The sequence below is a fragment of the Plectropomus leopardus genome, chromosome 11, assembly GCF_008729295.1.
Source record: "Plectropomus leopardus isolate mb chromosome 11, YSFRI_Pleo_2.0, whole genome shotgun sequence".
NCBI lineage: Eukaryota > Metazoa > Chordata > Actinopteri > Perciformes > Serranidae > Plectropomus > Plectropomus leopardus.
The window spans coordinates 3,891,508-3,912,061 of NC_056473.1; the positions used below are offsets into that span (position 1 = coordinate 3,891,508).

At 39.7% G+C, this 20,554-nt stretch overlaps 1 protein-coding gene across 1 annotated transcript in view; it reads right to left on the bottom strand.

Annotated features, from left to right (window-relative positions):
• tmem266 (transmembrane protein 266) overlaps window positions 1-19,892 on the bottom strand; it is a 57,126-nt gene extending 37,234 nt beyond the window's left edge. The window contains exons 1-3 of the mRNA XM_042496465.1: window positions 19,333-19,892; window positions 17,279-17,387; window positions 5,539-5,727 (exon numbers count right to left, since the gene is read on the bottom strand). Of these exons, the coding sequence (XP_042352399.1) occupies window positions 5,539-5,727; window positions 17,279-17,292 (203 nt within the window). The 5' untranslated portion in view covers window positions 17,293-17,387; window positions 19,333-19,892. The remainder of the gene's footprint in view (window positions 1-5,538; window positions 5,728-17,278; window positions 17,388-19,332) is intronic.
• Window positions 19,893-20,554: the final 662 nt, after the last annotated feature.

The window sequence follows — 20,554 nt, forward strand, 5'->3', positions numbered from 1 at the left end:
TTGAGTCCTGTCAAACTGCTGCAGGTTTGATTATGCGCATGTTGACATACTGCTTTATAAATGCAGTTCAGGGTCTAGAGAACTTTATCTTACTGGAAAAGTCTGGGCACTGTTAATAATACTAATAATAAAACTAATATTAATAATATTAACAACAACAACTATATTTATAGCACCTTTAAAAACAGAGTTTACAATGCAAAGCAGAAATGGGATACACAGATAACATTACAACACCGGAAAGTAAAACAGTCCTATTGAACACAAGCAATAAGAAGCTAGGGTAGTTAGGATAAAATTAAAACCAGAGAACAAATAATGCACATGCATAATGTCATTTTAAAATAATACAAAGAAATAGAACAAAAAAAATCCAATAGAAACAATAAAAGCAATAAAACCACAAATAATAAGCCATCCATCCATTTTCTTCCGCTTATCCGGGTAGGGTCGCGGGGGCAACAGGCGGAGCAGAGCACCCAAGACGTCCCTCTCCCCAGCAACACATTCCAGCTCCTCCTGGGGGACCCGAGGCGTTCCCAGGCTAGACAAGATATGTAATCCCTCCAGCGTGTTCTGGGTCTGCCATGGGGCCTCCTACCAGTTGGACATGTCCGGAACACCTCTTACGGGAGGCGCTCAGGAGGCATCCTAAATAGATGCCTGAACCACCTCAACTGGCGACAAATAATTAAAAAAATATAAATTACAAAGGTAAAATAGATAAAAAAGAAATGAAAATAAAAGAAATAAAACAACAAAATAAAAAGGTAAAATAAAAAAGACAAAACAAAATGACGCAATAAAAAGACAAAAATGCTGAGTAATCTAATCCCTCTTAACTGGCCTGGACTCACTTCAGCTTATTCAATGTCCGAAATTTCACCCGTATCAGCTAGTAACTGTGGCTGTCACCATGCGACGTGGCCCAGGGTTAATCCCACGCTCCTGTCCAACGTGGACTGATATGACATTCATCAAATGGCGCCATTTCTGTGTGATCTGCAGCCGGCAGCTTTGTGAATGAAAGTGTGGAGGAGGGTTGTCCTCACTCCATCCTTCTCTTTATCTCCTCCGCCTCCCCTCTCCTCCAGTCAAAGCAGCAGGTTGACCCATATGAACCATCTGTCATTGCTGCGGTGCCTCACACCTCTGAGCCTGGCCCCTGGAGATGAGCTGCATATGCTGCTGCTGCTTTGGGCAGCACGCTGATCTGGGGATGATAACACAGGACGAGTGCAGAATGTGGAGCACAAGGTCCAGAGACGGGGGCGAGTCAGGGAGATGCTCTCCAGGAGCCTCCTCCCTGTATGGAGGTCACAGGATTAAGGCAGGAAAAAATCTCAACACACCACCTTGCTGCTGCACTGTTTTTCAGACATAAAAAATTTAGTGTCCGATAAAAAAATTAAAAAATCAAATCTTATTAGTTACTCAACCCTTTGAAACCTGAGCAAATTGGCTTGAATTCTTTCAAAAATATGGGAGGCAGGCAAGGAGTAACAAAAGAAGAAATGACAGAATTATGAAGAAATTAGTATAAAAAAAATAAGTTAAAAAAAATTGCAACATATAATTATGAATATAGTTTTTACATTGCCTTTTACCCCTAGCTTTTTAAAAATATTTTTTTGAAAACTGTGCTCGAAATGTCTATCTTGGTGCATTAAATAATTTGGAATATTGGAGCCCCGCTTTGTGTGAGCTGTGTTTTTCCTCATTTGTTATTACCTTTTTTGCCATCTTTTTGTAAGAAATCATACCGATTTTCTCACTGTTCAAGGGTTTACATACTTGTGAAAAGCATCTGAAAGCAGGTTTTAAAAGGTGAGAGGTGCAGTCAACAAATGGAATCCAATCATTTTTTGTCAGCTTTACCAAATTTCTCCTAGATGTCCATCCTGTGTGTGCAGTGAAAAAGTATCCCGTGTTTATACACCCTGGCTCTGTAAATAGGAAACAAACAAAGTTGCTCGGTGCGAGCCTCACAACACTGTTCCATCCAATCAGCAACAGGGGGTGTTCATGCTCGCGCATGGGACAGGGGAAAGGCCACTCTATAAAGAGAGCGGCAGTGGGAGTGAGAGGTACAGTAAATCTGGCACATGCCAATGTGCTAAACTGGCAAATATTGGTGAAATACCAAACAAAATTTTGGCAAATGTAAATAACCTCTGATTAAAACACTGAATGCAACAGATGTACACTCTTTTATGTTGCTTCCAAATTTTAACCAAATATTTAAAAAAAAATTGAAGTTCAAAAATATTTTAAAAGTCATTTTGTTTATGCTCTGCACAAACACGAACAGCTGTTGTCACACTAGTTACATACATCTATTAGCTCTATTATTTTGGTTAGGTTGCTATAATTTAATTAAAATATAGCAACATGAAAAAGCATTAAATTCCATTTTTTAAATATCTTAAAAATCCACAATATGATAATACTTTGATTTTTTATTTTTTCAAATTATTCTAATAATAATAATTAAATGAACAAAGATGGATGTGAAATCACACTGCCCTCATCTTGGACTTTCCAGCAAGTTCTGGAGAAGATGGTGCTGCCAAAATCTATTAATATTTCTATCCATCTCACCACTGCACAGAATCTGCAAGGACTGTGTGTGCCCCTTGTAGTCCGCAAGAACATCCACCTCCTACATGATCGCCCACGTCTCCTGATAAAGAGCCATGAGAAGCTGCCATGCAAGACTAAATGCGTATTCTTCAGCTCTCTTTTTTCCCCCTCAACCATAAGGAACAAAACAAAACCTTAACATCAAAGATTTAATAATGAGCCCTTTCTCTCTAAACTGACTGTTAGAATTATTTTGACCTAACGCTCATCATGTCCAGATTCAAACTAAAGCACTGACCAGAGATCAATATAAACATGACCAAATCTAATTTTTATGATCAAATTGAAGTCAAAATCACCTCATATATCTAATATAACAGGATAGAGTTATGTCAACAATATGACATATCTAAGACATAAAAATATCTCTGAAATGTAATACATAATAGCTTGATAAAGCAATCTGTCCTGCTAATCAGTAAAATCAAAGCACAAAGCCACTGCAACACAATGAAAGTGGGTTTACATTCTTATACACAATCATTTACAAAGTGCTAAAATTAGCCTCTAGTATGCAGAGGAGTCTCCGTGACTACCCGTTCCAATAAACAAGAGAGGAACGGTTTACAGAGCCGACAGAGGAAAGTGAATCAGTGAGTTCATTGCTTTGCCATGAGGGCCTTTGATAGTCTTGATTAATTTCAAATGTCGCAGCATACAACACATCCCGCCTTTGTGTCATTCCTCTGATGTTACACATGAGTCACAAAGGCAGCCAGAACCTGTGGCGACGAGCTGGTTTATTCCAAGGGTGCTTCCAAAAGACGGATGTTTGTGTGAAACTGCGATGACGGCTCTGTCTTGGAATGCCTCTGACCTGAAAATCAGGTATTTCTAATCTAAAAAGCTCATTGAATGACACGATAACGCTCACATGGGTATCAGATTGCACATTGTTTCTTTTGCTGAATTCTCTCAAGCTTGCTGGAGGAGTTTCTCTGATCAGAATGAACGCAGCCTTCATGATAAAGAGCATTCGCAGACATTATTGACTTGATAAATCCCTCAGAGTCATGTCTTGGCACTGCATGACTTTTCCACTGTGCAATGCCAAATCCCAGGGGACCAGGGTGTCATATGGTGCCATATGAGAGTGTCCAGTGTGATGATAATTTTGCCAGGGTGCCAGATCCTGCCCTCTGCTGTGGCATTGCTACGTGTGTGTTTTCTGCCCTTTTTGTGAGCAAGATGGAGTGAAAAAAAAAAAAGCTATGAGGTACGATAAGAGAGTGGGTGTTTGGGAAAGGACCCATCTGTCCCTGCCCTCTGTCCCACAGAGCCATCAGCCCGGACCAGGCCAGACCAGGCAAAGTCCAGCCGGACGTGGTCAGCTGACACACCAGGGCTTGGATGGCGAAATGCCGGATGCTCTAATTAAGCTTATGCTGTTTGTCGACTTTCTCTGCATGGATGCCAGCATCGCAGCAAGCCAAAGGGTTGTGAGTCACGCTTCCTGAGTGGAGGGCCATGGACACTTGCTACAGGGGTGCTCTGGCAGGGGCGTGTCCTGTCCTGAGAGGACTGAGCCTGCAGCACGGCGATATGGTGATAAGAAAACAACACGAAACCTGAACAAGCAGGCCTTGTGGACAGAAACAGCAGCGCCACGGGGCTCTGACATTTCAGGAAAGCTACAACGCTAACAACACTCTTTGTTTTCTGCCAGGAATCAACATTATGAGCAGAAGCCTGTCTGGTTGTGAGAAATTGCTGTGTCATTGAGCTGAAATGAACACGTCAGTGGAGACATTGTCCGTTTAACAGGGTGACACTAATAAATTTGTCGCCAAATATCCCTCCATTCCAGCGCTCTAATATAGAATGAGGGGTGATTCAATACGCCAGGTGTAATTACCATGTGCAATAACGAGTAATGGAGAGAGTGATGGCAGAGCTTTTCTCTGCCAGGGTAGATTATAGATTGTAGTAATTGCGATTCTGCCTTAATTATGGATGTAGCACTTTCGCTCAACAAGCAGGGACAACGTCTCAGACACCATATATCTAGTATCCTCTTAACTGTGATGACAAACATCAGGAACACTAATCAATATGTAATTACATTTTGTGGCTTTTCAGTATGTTAATGAATCATAAAAATATTTGATTGATAATCCTTTGCTCCTAGCGTCCTCAAAATGTGTGATGTTTGATATGCCTCAAACAATGGAACTGTTCTTGAGCTTTCTTAATCACAGTGCCTTGTTTTCTACATGACAACACATAAGTTGCTGTTTCAACCATTTATGACTTCATATTAATAACAAAATAATCTCTTGCCCTTAAGTTTCTGTATGCTAGGAGACACAGTCATTTAAAAAGGCTGCAGGGGGGAGGGGCAATAAATTGGTACTTTTCATATCATTAGAGACACTGAAGTGGGAGACAGGTCAACTACTTAGGTCATGTGACTTCATGCCAACTTTCAAAAATATACTCATCATTTGGATCAAAATCCAAAATGTAAGCCTACATGACCAAAGGCCAAGGCCATGAGATACATGTTAGGTTTTTCATGTGTATAATATTTTGTGGGTAAATTTGTTTAATTTTTTTTTTAAATGCAAAACATGAAAGAAAGTAACTAATAATTGTTTATAAAATGTTGAAAAAGTTGGCAAATGAATTATTCAATAAAGAGGAAAGTGTAAATTTCTACCATAAATGGGCAAGTATCTCAGGGGATACAAACTTATTTGAAAACTAAATGTCATATTTAGAAAAACATCATTAAATTATGTTATTTTAGCCTGGATACATTAGAAAATAGCAATCAGCTATTTTTCCAATACATATACTGTATATATGTGCAGATCAATTTAAGGGCTAGAAATTCTGTGGTCAAGCAATATCAGAGAGTGAAAGGAGGTGCTGGAGCGAGTTTGTGGGACGTACCCCTCTCTGTTGTCCTCTTCATCTGGGTTCGAGATGAGTTGGGATCCAGCCAGGGATATGTCCAGGGCGGCCAAAGGCAAGTCTCTGTAGGCAAAGCTGACCAGCTGGACAGGGGCCACGCACTGGTTATCCTCCTCCACCTGCTGGGAGATCACCTCCAGCTCTGAGGCTCCAGCCTGGGTAGGAGCCCTGCAACACACACAAACCACAACCAGAGCAGCGTCAGAGTCAGAGGATGGATGTGTGGTATTACCCATGGGTGGGTTTCCATGTTTTAACTCATTATACCATAGCTAAAATTTGTATATGCATGTTGCCGCAGTGTGTAGGGGTGTGTTAAGTCTTTCACAAAGATGGCAAGGTTGCTGTGCAAGGTTGTAAAGAAGTATGCTGTTTATTTGGATTAGCCTGTGCACCTTCTTGGGAAACGCTCCAGATAGCAGAGTGTGTTTATAACTGCTGGGACTACACTTAATTTTGATGAATGAATGAAAACACAAACATGGTGTGAAATTCCTTGTTTCCAGTGTCTACTGGCACCTTCAACAAGGGCACATTTACCTGGCAAGTGATGACAAGCTGATCTACATTTCTCATTAGCAGAGGATGCAGTCAAGTATGGCTCAACCCACAGTAAATATCTCAACTTGCACTCCATACATATGGAAATATTGAACATTTTCTAAAAACATATGAATGTCACCTTCAACTGCAAATGTAGTATACTCTGCATTTGTCCAAGCTACATTCATAAAGCATTCATTGGTTTTCAGAATGACTTGAGTGATGCACAGACAGGACAGCTGCCAAAGCAGGAGACAGCAGAAGACCACTGTGTTTGAGACCAACAAAAGTGGGGTATTTGTCATTATAGTTTGGTCATATCCAAGTGTGTTTAGCGACAAAAGTGGGTGTTTCTAACAATAGTTTGGGACATATGCAACAGTGTTTGTAAGCCAAAAGCATGTTTTTTAATAGTAGTTTGAGATACATCCAGCCATGTTTTAATGATCTTTAACAACAGCAGCTCAGCACATTTCTAGCCCTATTTGTAGCAACCAAACCATGTTTTTTAAGCCAAATAATAATATTTATCTAACCCTGACCAAGTGTTTTTGTGCCTTAACCTAATCACGTGGTAACAATAACGATGTTGCAACATAAAACTGAAAATTAAAACATGACAATGCTTAAACTTTCAACATATTCACTATATATAAAAACACACAAATGTAACATATCTGTGTTTTGCAAAAATGTACAATGCCAACATGTATTCTGATGATTGGGCTGAGTTTACATCTGGTCAAAAAATGCAAAAACTACCAATATCATCCTAGACCAAAACAACATTTTTGAAATGGGATAAATTATATTAGTGGGCACAAAAAGAAAAAACTTCTAAGCTTATTTTTTTCTGATTTTGATTTATCCTCTGTATTTCCTCTGTGAGGGTATATATATTTGGCAGAACCAGACAAAGTGTCATTTTATCTGCCATTGAGGTTCTGAAACTTAAATGCGTCGGGAGGGCTGTGATCCTTCAGGCTTAGCCAATAGCAGACAAGGAGAAGTCACCCTGGAACAGGAGTCTCACACGGCTTGGCAGCCGTCCCAGTGCAGCCAGTGTGGAGACATCAATAACTCCAGTGCTTAACAGTGGAGGAAGGCATTGATTACAAGACAGAGCGAACAAAGGCCATTGGCTTGGTGAATTCAACAACCTCTGCGCTGGAGGTGACACAGAGAGGGAGGAGACGGTTAGTAGAAGATCACTGTGCAGTCCCTCCTACATGTTAAATGTTAATGTAGGCAGGGCTGCGAAGGAAAGTAGGTCTTTTTTCCTGACTTACTTCTTTTTTAATAGCTTCTTAATGGACTCACTTGAAAGGGTATTTTGTTATTCTCAAAGAAAACCAACAATCACTTGAACTACATTGTCTTATGGAACATAAACTGTTATTCTCCTCTCAACATAAAATGCCTTGGCCTCCGCCCTTTAAATATCTGATCCTTTAGTTATGCGTATCCTGCTGGATGTGGTGTTTAGCTTGAGGGTCAAACATCCATATATTAACATGTTCGCCACAAAAACACGCCTGTGCATCCCCAGTGTTGTCTGTGGATTTGGCACCTCCGTCCGACCGCAACAAGGACGCTAATCAGTCATGACAGACACAAACTGTTTAGTGCATCAAAATCACATTTCCAGACAATCACAGAGCAGGCCAGGAGCCATTATGTGCAGAGCCCAGTGGAGTGGCTGGTTGCCATCCTGGGGAGGGAGCGGAGGCTTCACATCTGAACACCCTGCTCCCTTCAACAAATGCAGGCTAGGACAGCCAGTAGCATGCTAAAGGCTGGAATCTTTTCAGAGGCATGTGATATTAGGAAACGCCACAAGGAAGCAGAAAGGTTAACATAGAGCATGAATGGCTTCAGGGGAAATCTTGCACCCATACAAAGTAAGAGCTAAGGCTTACCATGAAGCCCACAAGGCACAAAAACATGCTGCTACACTAGCTTATGTTTCGAAATGCTGGCCTGGCATTGTTTTACATGGTATTATTCTCACAGACACGTGTCAAGACTGTAGTTACACAAACTTGCTGGGTTATATTAGAATGCTATAAGCACAAAATAAAGCTGCTAACAGACCAAGGGAGAAAATTTTCAACACACCACCTTGCTGCCCTCCCACCCCCGGACAGAGAGAGAGTAACAATAATAGCAGCAATAACATATAGAAATATAGATATAATAATGTATGATAGTATGTATATTACATGCAAATGTTGCAGTTTATGTGTATGGCAAAAAAAATATAAATAATAATAATAATAATAATGATAACTGTATCACAAAAGTGAAGGTATGACTAATAGTAATGGCAGTAGTAGTAGGCATCAGGCAGGACCAAACACCATTGCAACCACAACGCACAAAGAAAATAGGTCCGACATAGAACTGCTCACAAAAAAGTCTGGATTATTGAGTGACTGGATCACAATCTCAGGAAAGAGACATTGCTGTTCAGGTTTTCAAAAGAAATGTTTGGTGCTTTGAGCACCACAAGCCGAGTGTAATCTAGTTCCATTAAATTAGAAAAAAGACATCTTTGCGGCTGATATCTCCAACACTCTGCAACTATCATCAAAACAATCTAGATTGATTAAAAGCACTGCAGGTGTGAGAAAAAATGTAGGATTTAATTTGGGTGAACTGTCCCTTAAAGATGAATAGTCTTTTTCCTCTTTGTGTGTAATTATTGCAGAGGACTGACTTCCCAGAGTAATAGCGATGCATAGTTATTCCCCCAGCATTTTTACATCACATCGTTACAAGTCATCATGCAGCGATCAATAGATATATAAAAATAGAATAGCTTGCTGTGATTTCTCCTTTTCAGTTCTTACTATAACAATTTACAGCCTTTGCTCCCAACATGACAGGCATAATAACTCTTTACGTTGAATACAATACTAAAAAAAAAGATGAGGTTTGTCACAACCTGGCTCAATAGTGTGTGACAAAGCGGGAGACAACACATGGTTGGCAAGGTTTAACAATATATTATAATTAAGCAAATCAATAAAGTTTAACAAAAGTTACAGGTGGATATCAGTATGCATGCTGTGTTGAATGTGTATGAAAGTGAATGGGTATGTGAGCCAGCAAAACAATAGAAAAACAAATCTGTAGCAGTCTGCATGCCAGGGAAGAGAGCGAGCAGAGTGTGCAGGTCTGCTTTATTGCCTCCTGTGATTGGCCTGCTCAGGTGTGCTGCATTTATAATCAGTTCCTCCCCCAACTACCTGTAGACAGAGATCAGAGCCAGCAGACAGAAAAAAAAACAACATTGAAGGTCAACCCCCCCCCATAAGACAGGGTTCCTACCCTGGGCCCGATCAAGCACTAAAGTTGCCAATAAAAATCAAACCAGAATAATCAATTGAACATCTGCAGCAGTTTTATCTTGCAGGTCAAAGGGTTATATTTAATAAGAGTTGATACTAATAACCCCAACCAAGCATCCATCAAACTTTTAACTCCACCCCTTTCACACTTAGCATCTCCAACCTCAGCAGCCTTGGCCCCTGGGAGCAATTTAAGAGGAAGGAAAGCAAAAGACTACAGAGGACAGGGTAACATTTGAAGAGAATGTAAGCAAAGTTAAAGAGACTTAAACGTGTGCTCTTGACAAAGCATCAGCCAAAATGTTATCTTTTCCTTTAATGTATTGTATGTTCAAGTTGTATGGCTGCAAGAACAGAGACCCATCTCATGAGTCTCTGATTTGGATTTTGTAGAGAGTTCAAGAATGTGAAAGGGTTATGATCCGTTAATACTTGTATAGGCATTCCAGAGTCAAGGTAGACATGGAAATAACGCAAAGCCAAAATCACTGCCAGCGCTTCTTTTTCTACAACAGAATAATTCAGTTGACAAGAACTAAACTTTCTGGAATAGAAGCTAACCGAATGTTCAATGCCACTTTTGTCAGCCTGAAGAAGAACTGGACCTACACCGACACGGCTTGCATCAACCTGAAGAGTAAACGGCTGATCACAGCGGGGAGCTAACAATACAGGTGCTGAACACAACAAAGCTTTGACATTACAAAAGCCTTGCTGACAAGACTGAGACCAAATAAACTTCGATTTTGCCTTAAGCAAATTAGTCAAAGGCGCCACAACAGTCGAGAAATTGCGGCAAAAACAGTGATAAGCCAACTGGGCCCAAAAGCTCATCAGTTCTTTTTTAGTATTCGGAACAGGAAACTCACCGTCAGCTGAAACCTTAGCATCAACTGGCCTCACATGACCCTGACCGACAACTTTACCAAGGTATGTTACAGTGGCTTTAGCAAACTCACATTTTGCTAGATTTACAGTCAGATTTCCTTCAACAAGATGTTCAAACAAAGCATAAATGCGACTCAAATGATCTTCCCAGTTATCACTGTATATCACCACATCATCCAGGTAAACAGCACAACCTTCAAGGCCATTCACCACCATGTTCATAAGCCATTGAAATGTAGCTGGAGCGTTAGGTAGTCCAAAACCCATGACTGTAAGAGTACAGACCAGAAGGTGTTATGAAAGCAGAAATTTGAAGCTGAAGCTGGGAGTTTAGCTGACTAACACCCTAATTTCTCAGAGACACATTTCTCGGAAAAACTTGCGAGAACACCCTTTTTTCTCTTGGACATTTTCAATAGAACATCCTCTCGGCAATATGCGATGATTCCATAGATCTGGAGTTTAAATGAATCTCACTTGTAATCTATTCTAGCCTCAGTTTCCTGCAGCTGTCAGTGAGGAAAGGTACTCAAAGGCCACTGAAGTCCAATACTGCTGAGCTCAACATAAAGTTAAACTAAATGATATCTTTTTACTCTGAATACTTACACCAGCGCACATAAAGGAGGTTCAAATGCTGACCGAAGACACATCAGGACATAATCTGTTCACTTCTGCAACTGTATGGGGCCGAATTTACTGTCAGAGTCTGAGTCTGTTTATTTTTGTGTGTAAGGTCAAGATTAAAACCAGTTTGAGACTTAGACTAAAATCAGAGTTGATTTAATCCCTTTTTTTAATTCAATATAATTGATGAATGATGAAATGTTGTTTAACTGTTCCAATGATGAAATTGTTTCTGATGGTTAGAGCTGATAATATTAGATGGGATTTGTTATTTACAACATTTATTGCATGTTTGTCCATCCCGGAAGAGGGACTCCTCCTCAGTCGCTCTTCCTGAGGTTTCTATCATATTTTTTCCCTCGTTACAGGGTTTTTTTGGGGAGTTTAGACGATGTGAGGGTCTAAGGACAGAGAGATGTCGCAGGCTGTAAAGCCCTCTGATAATGGGCTTTATAAATAGTATTGACTTGACTTGATACATATGATAAACTCCATTACTGATGGCCTGTGTTTGGCAAATTGACATGATGATTTGATGAATTCTGCGTTTTTGTGAAGTTTGTTGATGGGCTCAACTAAAGATTATTTTATTATAAGTCATTAGGAGCAGTGCTGGTCCGAATGGAAACGACAAACCAAATCAAACAAAACAATCATTATTGTTAAGTTGTTTTTGTTTAGTAGGGTTTTTTCTTGCTGTATGTGTTGCTGTTGTTTGTGGTTGTGATGGACTCCGACAGTTATTGTTGTTGCTGATGTTATGTCTAATGTATTGTTTCCCCTTTCCTTTACGGAAAGAAGAAATATATTTTGGAAAAATTCAGTATAATTTTAAACTCCAATTAAAGACATTAAAAGCTCAATGAATGTGTTCAAGTCATAATATTTTGTATTTTACTTTATACATTTTGTTATTTTGATAAAGGGATACTTTGTTGATTTTCAACTAGCTTTGTATCATAATAATGTGGGTCGTAAATGAAATGGTAAACTTCCCTCCATCTTATCAGCGCATCATGCCAGCCAACATCTCAGCTCATTGATTGCTTTGGGACTGTTGCCGCTATTTATATAATGTTAGCTCTATGGTTGTTGCTCAAACAACAGATTGTATTTCTGCATCTCTAAATTCCCACCATTGCCACAGAGACCAGATCAAACTGTAAAACTAGGCAGCGCTAATTGAATAAAAAACAAGATTATGTTGCTGCACTTTATATTTTTCTTCTAAAATGTCTTCAGAAACACATTTTAATGCATTGTTTGACTGTAATGAAAGACTTTGTGAACAGGAGTTGAGCACTATACTATTAACATTATCAGTAATATTAATGTCATTGTAAAAATGGTGGCTGAAAATACTGAAATCAAAGGGTAAAACTAGGCAGTGCTAATTTTGTATTATAATTTTGATCCAAGACCTGTTGCTGTCAAATTGCACCAACTGAAATTGCAAATATAACGTACTCCTGTTATCTCAGGGGATTTGAAAAAGCCATATTTTGCAAAACTGCAATAGATGCACTTTTTTGGCTTTTCTGGGTCACATGATGCTATGGTTATACAGTTGTCAGTAGGAATTGGCTCTATCAGGCATGATGCAACAGGAACTAGAAGAGGTGTTATTGTGGAAATTTTAAATATACAATTCCTCTGTGAAATCATGGCCTATCAGCTCCCAGAAATTCCTCATATGTGGCTGCTCCCACGTATAAGGGGCATGCCTTTCCATTATCACTCGCAAAACACGCCTACATTGCCTTGGATTGGAAATAATGACGGCTAGTATGGTGGCTGCAATAGAAATAAAAATGTCAATGTTTTGAACATCCATCACCATGCTTCTTGGTCTTTTATCACCAGAGAAAAAGTCGGAGAACATCACTCAGTGGAAACACAGTCACCTTGTAATTGAATAATTGAAAATATTATTATATTTTTTGCAAATCTGTCATGGAAACCTGCCTTGTGTTGCCTGTTTGTCACCCAGAATCTAATTAGATACATATTTTAGCTTACCCTTTATTTGTAATTCGTTTGTTACCATAGTTGTTAATGGCCAGCCACCATATTGTTTCTTGTGGGAAAAAATTTTACATCATTCGTTACATCATTACGTCATCCATCACTGGGAGGTGCAGCTCAGTGCATTCTGGTTGTTGTAGGTTTTCTACCGCTTAAGGAAAAGCAAATGCCACAACTCTTTTTCACTGTTTTCTCAAATCTTATAGCACCAGTGAAAAATTATCTGGTCTTTACTGCAAAGACAGCCCAGTTTTATGAAAAGACAATTTTTCCAACAGTGAAATACTTCTTTAGACAGACTCAGGCCTGAGAAAAGTGCAAGATGAATGACATCTGCACTGGATTTTTCTCTGTATTGTATCAGCAGATAATACTCTTTTGGGATAAGAGGCAGTTGTGGCTGAGTGGTTTTTGCTTCAAATTCCCACTGAAACTGTAGCTGACATGTCCTACAGCACAGTCACTCAACCTTCAGCACTGAGGTGTGACTGCACAGAACCCATATCAGTAGTATTGACAACAGTTTATGTCCAGTATGATGTGATTCCAACACACAATGATTAAATCTAGTTTAACATATCTATTTTATCATGATGACAAAGGGTTAGATTGATGCTTGTCACATTATATCTAGAATCACCTTTTCTGTGCAATAAATACTCTGCTCCTGTCACTTCAGTGCATTGAAAGTGCTGCCTCAGCATGAACTGGTGGTTTGCAGAGGGCATCCGTATCATTGTCATTCTGAGTGCTCACTGTCACGGTATTTCTGGCCAGCTGTCTACAACCCAGCCACTCTGTCTTACCCAATAAGTTTGTATACGGACACTTGGCTGTTCCTTGGTGCACAGCAATTCACTGCCCTGATATCATCAGGAAAGCGAGACCAATGTGCCAAATCACTTAAATGGGCACTGTCCAGATTCCCCAGCAGCAGCAGCAGCAGCAGCAGCAGGAGAAGCCCTGACAGAGGCTCCCGACACAGTGGTACATTTGTAAGATCAGATCTTTTAGGCAGCGCTTGCTCTTTCAAGGTCCAAGGGGAAATTACACAATCCCACTGCATCAATGAAGGGTGAATGTGTTTTGTTGGCCTTTGAAGTCTTCCTTTTTACTGTTAACAGAGACAATGTTTCAGCTGTCGTTTTGTGTCCATATCACCTCAATTAGCTGGCAGAGAAGACGAAGCCTAAAACTACGGTAGCAGAAAAGAGAAAACGAGCCACAAGTCTGAGCCACAGTCTGAAACCACTAGGAGAAATATGCGGCCCCTTCAGAAACAGTGCCAATTCAAAAACAAATATGAAAATCCAAAACAAATATATCAACAAGACATGCTGCAAATGAAAAAGCATTCTGCTGAATGCCAAAACAAATCCACTAACAACAAACATGCTGCAATGGAGAAACAATGCAAAGTAAAAAACACACAAACCCCCAAAACAAATGAAACAGAAAAACACTGCATGACCAGTCAACACAACCAAAGTTCTAGAGACTCCAAGGGGGGGGAGTTCAGTGGAACAGCTAGATATTTGACCGGAGAGAGAGATCACGAGAGAGCGTTTGTTTTTCAAGTGGGAAGAAAAATGGACTTAAGAGGCTTCATTAAAAGGTATGCATCCTTTTTTAGCATTTGGCCTTAGTCTTTTAAATATTGTATTAGACCAACAGTGTTGACAATCAGTTGTTAAATGCTCCCCCTGGAGGTCTGGAGAACGTAAGTTGTGTTGCATATCCATGTTGTGTTGACTGGATATGCAGCAGGGGATTTTTTATTTGTTTTTTTTTCTTGTTGCATTTGTTTTAGGGGTTTGTTTTGGCTTTCAGCAGCCCGTTTTCTCATTTGCAGCAAGTTTCCATACTTGTTTTTTGATTTTTGTATTTGTCTTTTTTGACAAAGTTTCTAAAGCTGCAGCACATCTCCTTATGGCAACATTTTGGGCTGTTGGAGTGTGTTTGCCCATGTCAACCTATAAAACATTAACATTTACTCTGCAGAAATCAAAACAGCTGCATTCAAGTATGTAACTTCTACATGTAACTCTGCTGTATATGCACACAGGAACAATTTTAAGGGTAAGGAAGTAACTATTTTACATTTTTCTTACTGTCAAAAAAAGTGTACAGTATTCATCCCCACTGAGAAGGTAAGTTTTTAAAAGGGGTCAGAAATATATAATTTCATTTTTAATACACTGCTTAGTATTTCCTGCAACAGGACAGACTCAGTATAATCTAGAGCGCCCAGATTCATCCTGCGTAACACTGATGATTTTTAAAATAGTTTTTCTGGACATCAATGGCACACACAAACAAGATAAATAACTATCAGATTTTGGACAATATTTGCTGTTTTAGACAATATATGTTGTTAGGAACCATTAATTGCTAGTTTTATTTTTTGTTGTTTTTTTTTTTGTTTGTTAGTTTTTTGTTTTTATGGGATCTGTTGCCAAAAAAGGATTATTGCCAGACTTAAGCCCATGTAATTTAGTAATTGAACATATTATCTTAAAGAGGAATTTGTGTTTCCATGTTTTGGAAAACAAAAAACTATTTTTTATTTTAGTACAGGAAATCAGGAAAGTACAGTTGAAAAATCTATGTTTCTTTCACTGAATAACAGGCTACTTTAATGTTACACTTTAGCTTAAATAACTAATAGCATGCACTGGAAATGTATTGCATGGCATCCAGAGCCCTTTATTCGTAAATATGATCTTATTATTAATAATTATCTTATAATTAAAAATGATGTGAAAATCAATCAATATAATTAATTCAAAGAATTTAATCAATAAAGTCTCATCAATAGATTTCTTCAAAAAATCTATGACAAACATAAAAATGAAGACTGCATCTGTAAATTTCAACAAAGAAGATTTAAAAATCGGATCATAAACAATGGCTGTTTAGCAATGACATGCTAATCAACAGACTAAATTCTAGCGATTGGTGAGTGGGCTTCATTATGGAGAGAAATTAACAGCAGCATGGCACTGGACCACGTGACACTGAGGTTAGTTACAGTAAATGTTAGCTGACCCGTTTCAAAGCCACTGGGCTCCTCGGGGTGTGTGCTGTTCACTCTTTGTGTGCTGAATGCAAATAAATAAATAAATAAATCAATCTAAAAACAGCTCTATACAGACCGAATAGTAAGAGTACTATCTCATCAGTCTTTCTGCATCCTGTGTGTTAAAACTTGTGCTTGTAAGGCTGTTTCAGTTTGGGGGGTTTTAATTTTCTCTTAGCAAACAGTTTATTTTATGTAAACTTCAGACATAGAAAGAGATAATTTTTTTAAATTAAATTATGTGAAATTTGTAAGATAAATTGCCTTGAATTTGTTGTATTTGAGCATCTAATAATTTTCCCATGCTGCCTCCCACTGTTTCCACAGCAGAGATGCGACAGGGCTACAGATAGAGATAGATAGATAGATAGATAGAGAGAGAGAGAGAGAGAGAGAGAGAGACAGAGAGAGACAGAGAGAGCGAGAGAGAAGGGATTTACAGCAGCATCAAGTCAAGAGAGCAGGGGTGAAAATAACTCCAAAGACCTCTCTCTGCATGAGAGTTTCCCATCTGTCACTTCACAGAGATTCGCTGGCATTCTGCAGCATTAAATCATGCCTTTGTACTACTAACCAGTCAACACATTCTCTCCATTATCTGGGTGCAGATGTTTTGCACCAATGTTCCCCTTCAAAATGGATTGAACTATCAGCTGCACTAATCTGCTGGTCTGAGGCCCACAGAGATCTCTGCTGGTTGGAAGCAGCATCCTGTGCCTTTAACCAGAAGACGCAGCTGACTGAACCCATTTTGCATTCACCCTTCACTCCACTCCACTCTACTCCACTCCATTCCCCCTGTTACCTCTTTTCCCTTCTCTTAGCCCCAACCCTAGCTGTCATCAGACTGCTGGGGCTGTCTGGAGGACCACACACAGAGTAATTATTAATAAGAGAAGATGACAAGTGAACATCCCTCCTGAATGCTAAGAGATGCCAGCGGAGACTGGAGATGGCCGGCCGCTCACTCACTCACTCACTCTGAGACGCCGGACGCGGCCGGGCTCCTCTTTCCCGCTGATCCCTGTTCAAAGTCATTCGCAGGAAGGGGGGCATTAGAATATGCAGGTCCCATTCTGCTAATCATATCCTGCCACACAGAGACGCCCTTTGCATGAAACAGCGTGCTTATAAATAGAGATTTAAGATTTCACACTCACTCAGAGATGGTTTCAAACAAGGCTCTGGCGGGTGATATACTTACTGGGGATTGCTCATGTTGAGGTCTTGTTGCTGCAAATAGACGTTCACACTAAATGACCCCAAGTGTGAAATGTGATTTCACCACTGCAGAGAGCTGGCTCCTACCACACCTATGGAAAACATAAAAAATAAACAGTGATTAGCAGAGGTGGGGCCAAGTCACTGTTTTGCAAGTCCCAAGTAAGTTCCAAGTCTCTATGCTTAGGTTCTGAGTCAAGGTCCAAGTCCTTAACTTTCAGTTTCAAGTCCTAAACGAATCATACTGTGCTCTTTACCAAATGTAATGCCATTTTAATAACAAGGCGATACCATTTGATCTAGAAAGACGTGAATGCTTTTCTAAAATGTGTATTTGCTTGTTAAAACAAATTTGTTGAAAGTTGTGGCAACTGCACCTAAAAATTTCAGGCCATGTTTTACATTCAGTTTTCTTTTTTTTCGGTTTACCTTTGCATAGTTTTGTATGGAAACTAAATTATCTCTGCTATTTTTTTTTCCAACTGGCGCTGAGTAATGTATAATGTTTGTTCTCTGCTGCAATTTAAATAGACGCTGTCAGATTGGTTCAGACAAAGTCAATCTGGAGAATCAAGTGTCATCTCACTTGGAAAGAACAGTGAGCTGAAAGAAAAGGTCAGCTGCTTCAGAAAATAAATTGATTCATGACTCTCTTTTTGGTATCAAGTTTTTTCAAGGTAAAGGGTTAAGTCCAAGTGAAGTCATTTGTGTTAAAGTCCAAGTCGAGTTGCAAGTGATTTTTTAATTTTTTTTTTTTAAATTTTAATTCCAAGTACAAGCAAATCATGGGCAAACTCCATCTGCTGGGGAAGATTTTGAGAGCTGATTGGTGGCTCCAGAGCAACTTCTTTTTTTGTGCCAAAGCTGTTTTCAAGGTCAAAAATGAAGATTTGATCCCAAAATCATGAAATACAACAAATGCATGAAAAATTATCAATGAAGTATCAGTGCGTGTGCTTTTCCTGAAGGCGCCCTGTCCTAACTTCAGCTTCGACTATTTCCTGGGGAGCACTAAACCGTAATGGATTTTAAATCTCCTCCAATATACGCTCCGCTCTGTGAATCAGGGGCTAAGGAACATCACACCTCTTGCATAGCAAGTACAGCAGGATGCTAGCTCTTTGTGCCACGGGATAGAGAGCCATTGATGCCCAAGCCCTGTTCAGTGAAAGCCCTCTCCAGCTGCTTTGCAGGGAACAGACATGACAGGAGCATTTCACATGACATGTTCACTATTACAAAATGACAAAGTCTGTGTTGCAAAAGTAAAAGGATCACTGAAGCTGCTAACGAGACATAAGTTGAAATGATTATATATTTGCGTTATTGTTTGTGATTAACACAATATCTCCCAAATGGATTTGGGATGGTGTGTGTGAGGCACAGCGAAACACCGTCAGAGGTGAGGAGTCAGCATTCACAACCTCAGCAAAGTAATGTAGTGAAGCACAGCAGATTAAATGCTACTCATAATAAATCAGCCCAGGTCATTCAAGTGCTGATAGTGACACTGTTTTGCTGCAACACCCAAAAAATGTGACCTATAGCACAATAATCAGGACAAAAAAACCCGAACTGGCTATAAGATGAACACAAAGTCCCACAGCTCCTAATAAGGTGCTTCAGTTTCTGTAAGGTGCTCACCTTACAGAAAGGCAAGTGGGATCAAAAATCGTTTCTGCAGAACAAAGTGTTTCTAGACTAAGTCACAATTTCAGAGAAATTGAATTCCACAATCTTAACAATCTACCACTTATTGTTAGGAAAGCAGTCTACAGTAAGTGCATCATCAGCGGAGGTGGCTGTCCACAATGGCAGCATTTTATTTCCCTATTTCATTTCACAAAAAACAAGCGGGTTATCTCTGTCTTCTGCATCCATCAAGATGCAATCATTTCCAACCAAGTCGTAGCTCCATAAACAGTTATGGTGCTGTTAACATTTCCCACTGTGCTTTGAGGCCACGCATTCGTGTTCAAAGCAACACTAACGCATCAGCGCTCTTTCAATCGCAAAGAAGCACAGAGACACACTAACCTCTTCCGTTTTCTACATTGTGTAAAGTGTGGTCATGACTCCTTTGCCCTCGCAGTGATGATGGTAATATCTCCCCTCTCGCCGATTATGATGATGATGATGATGATGATGATGATGAGTGTGAGGGAAGCTCAGATCTTGCTGTGTGTAGGCTGCGATTCCCCTTAAATTTGCGTTGGCCAAGCACCCGTATCGCCTCTCAGAAGACAGCGCACGACGAAAACACCTACTCCGGACTGAAAGCAGCATCCTTCAGCGTAGCTACAGAGGGCTGTCACTGAATCAGGAGGGTAACGACATCTTCGGAGGGAGGCATAATGTGCTTGCAGGGCTTCCCCCACAATCACACCAGGGACTCCATGTGCCCGACAATAAGAAGGAAGAGGTTCTCGACCGGGAGCTGTCCAGGTGCTGAAAACAGGATTCCAGCGGCTACAGATGTGTGACGAGCAGCAGCCGTCAACCCCGAGGAAACCGGGATAGATCTACACACATGAATAAAGCATACATGTAATCTATGCTCATGTCAAGCCACAAGAGCCTGCAGACGTCCCTCTTTCTGTGCCACCCTGGAAGCGTCGACGTAGAAAAACACTCTCGCTTCACTTCACCTCTTGAGCTTCAGAGTTCCTCGCGATAACAACCCACCCGCACGAAAAAAAGGGGGGGAAATCACTAATACTCTTACAGTGACCTCAAGTGTTTCTGTGGTGAGATTAGATCACCGTATTTAATGTCATTTATCAGGCTGCAGTCACTGTGACACTCCCAGATGGGTATTTAAATACTTGATAAAAAATATAGCGCAGGATTTAGGCCCACATAATAAGGATAACGGGAGAATAGAATAGCAACATCACATCTGTGTTGTCGGTGCACTGTAAAACCTGACAAGATGATCGAACCCAAAATAACATTGAAAAAACGATTGCCTTATAAACATAAGTATATGTGACTTTTAATCTTAATTTATGCTTACTTTATATCTCATTGTTACACTTAAAAAAGAGAATTGTTAACCATTTAAAAAAAAACTTTCATTGGTAACACCAATGAATTAAGTTTTTTCAAATCAACTTATCAAGGTTGATTAACACAAATGTTTGGAAATCAAGTTGAGAAAACTTAACTTACGCATTACCAATTTAAGTAATTAGTTAATTAACAATCATCTTTTTTAAGTGTAAGTTTAATTAAAATTAAGCTGTTTTTACTTAACTTA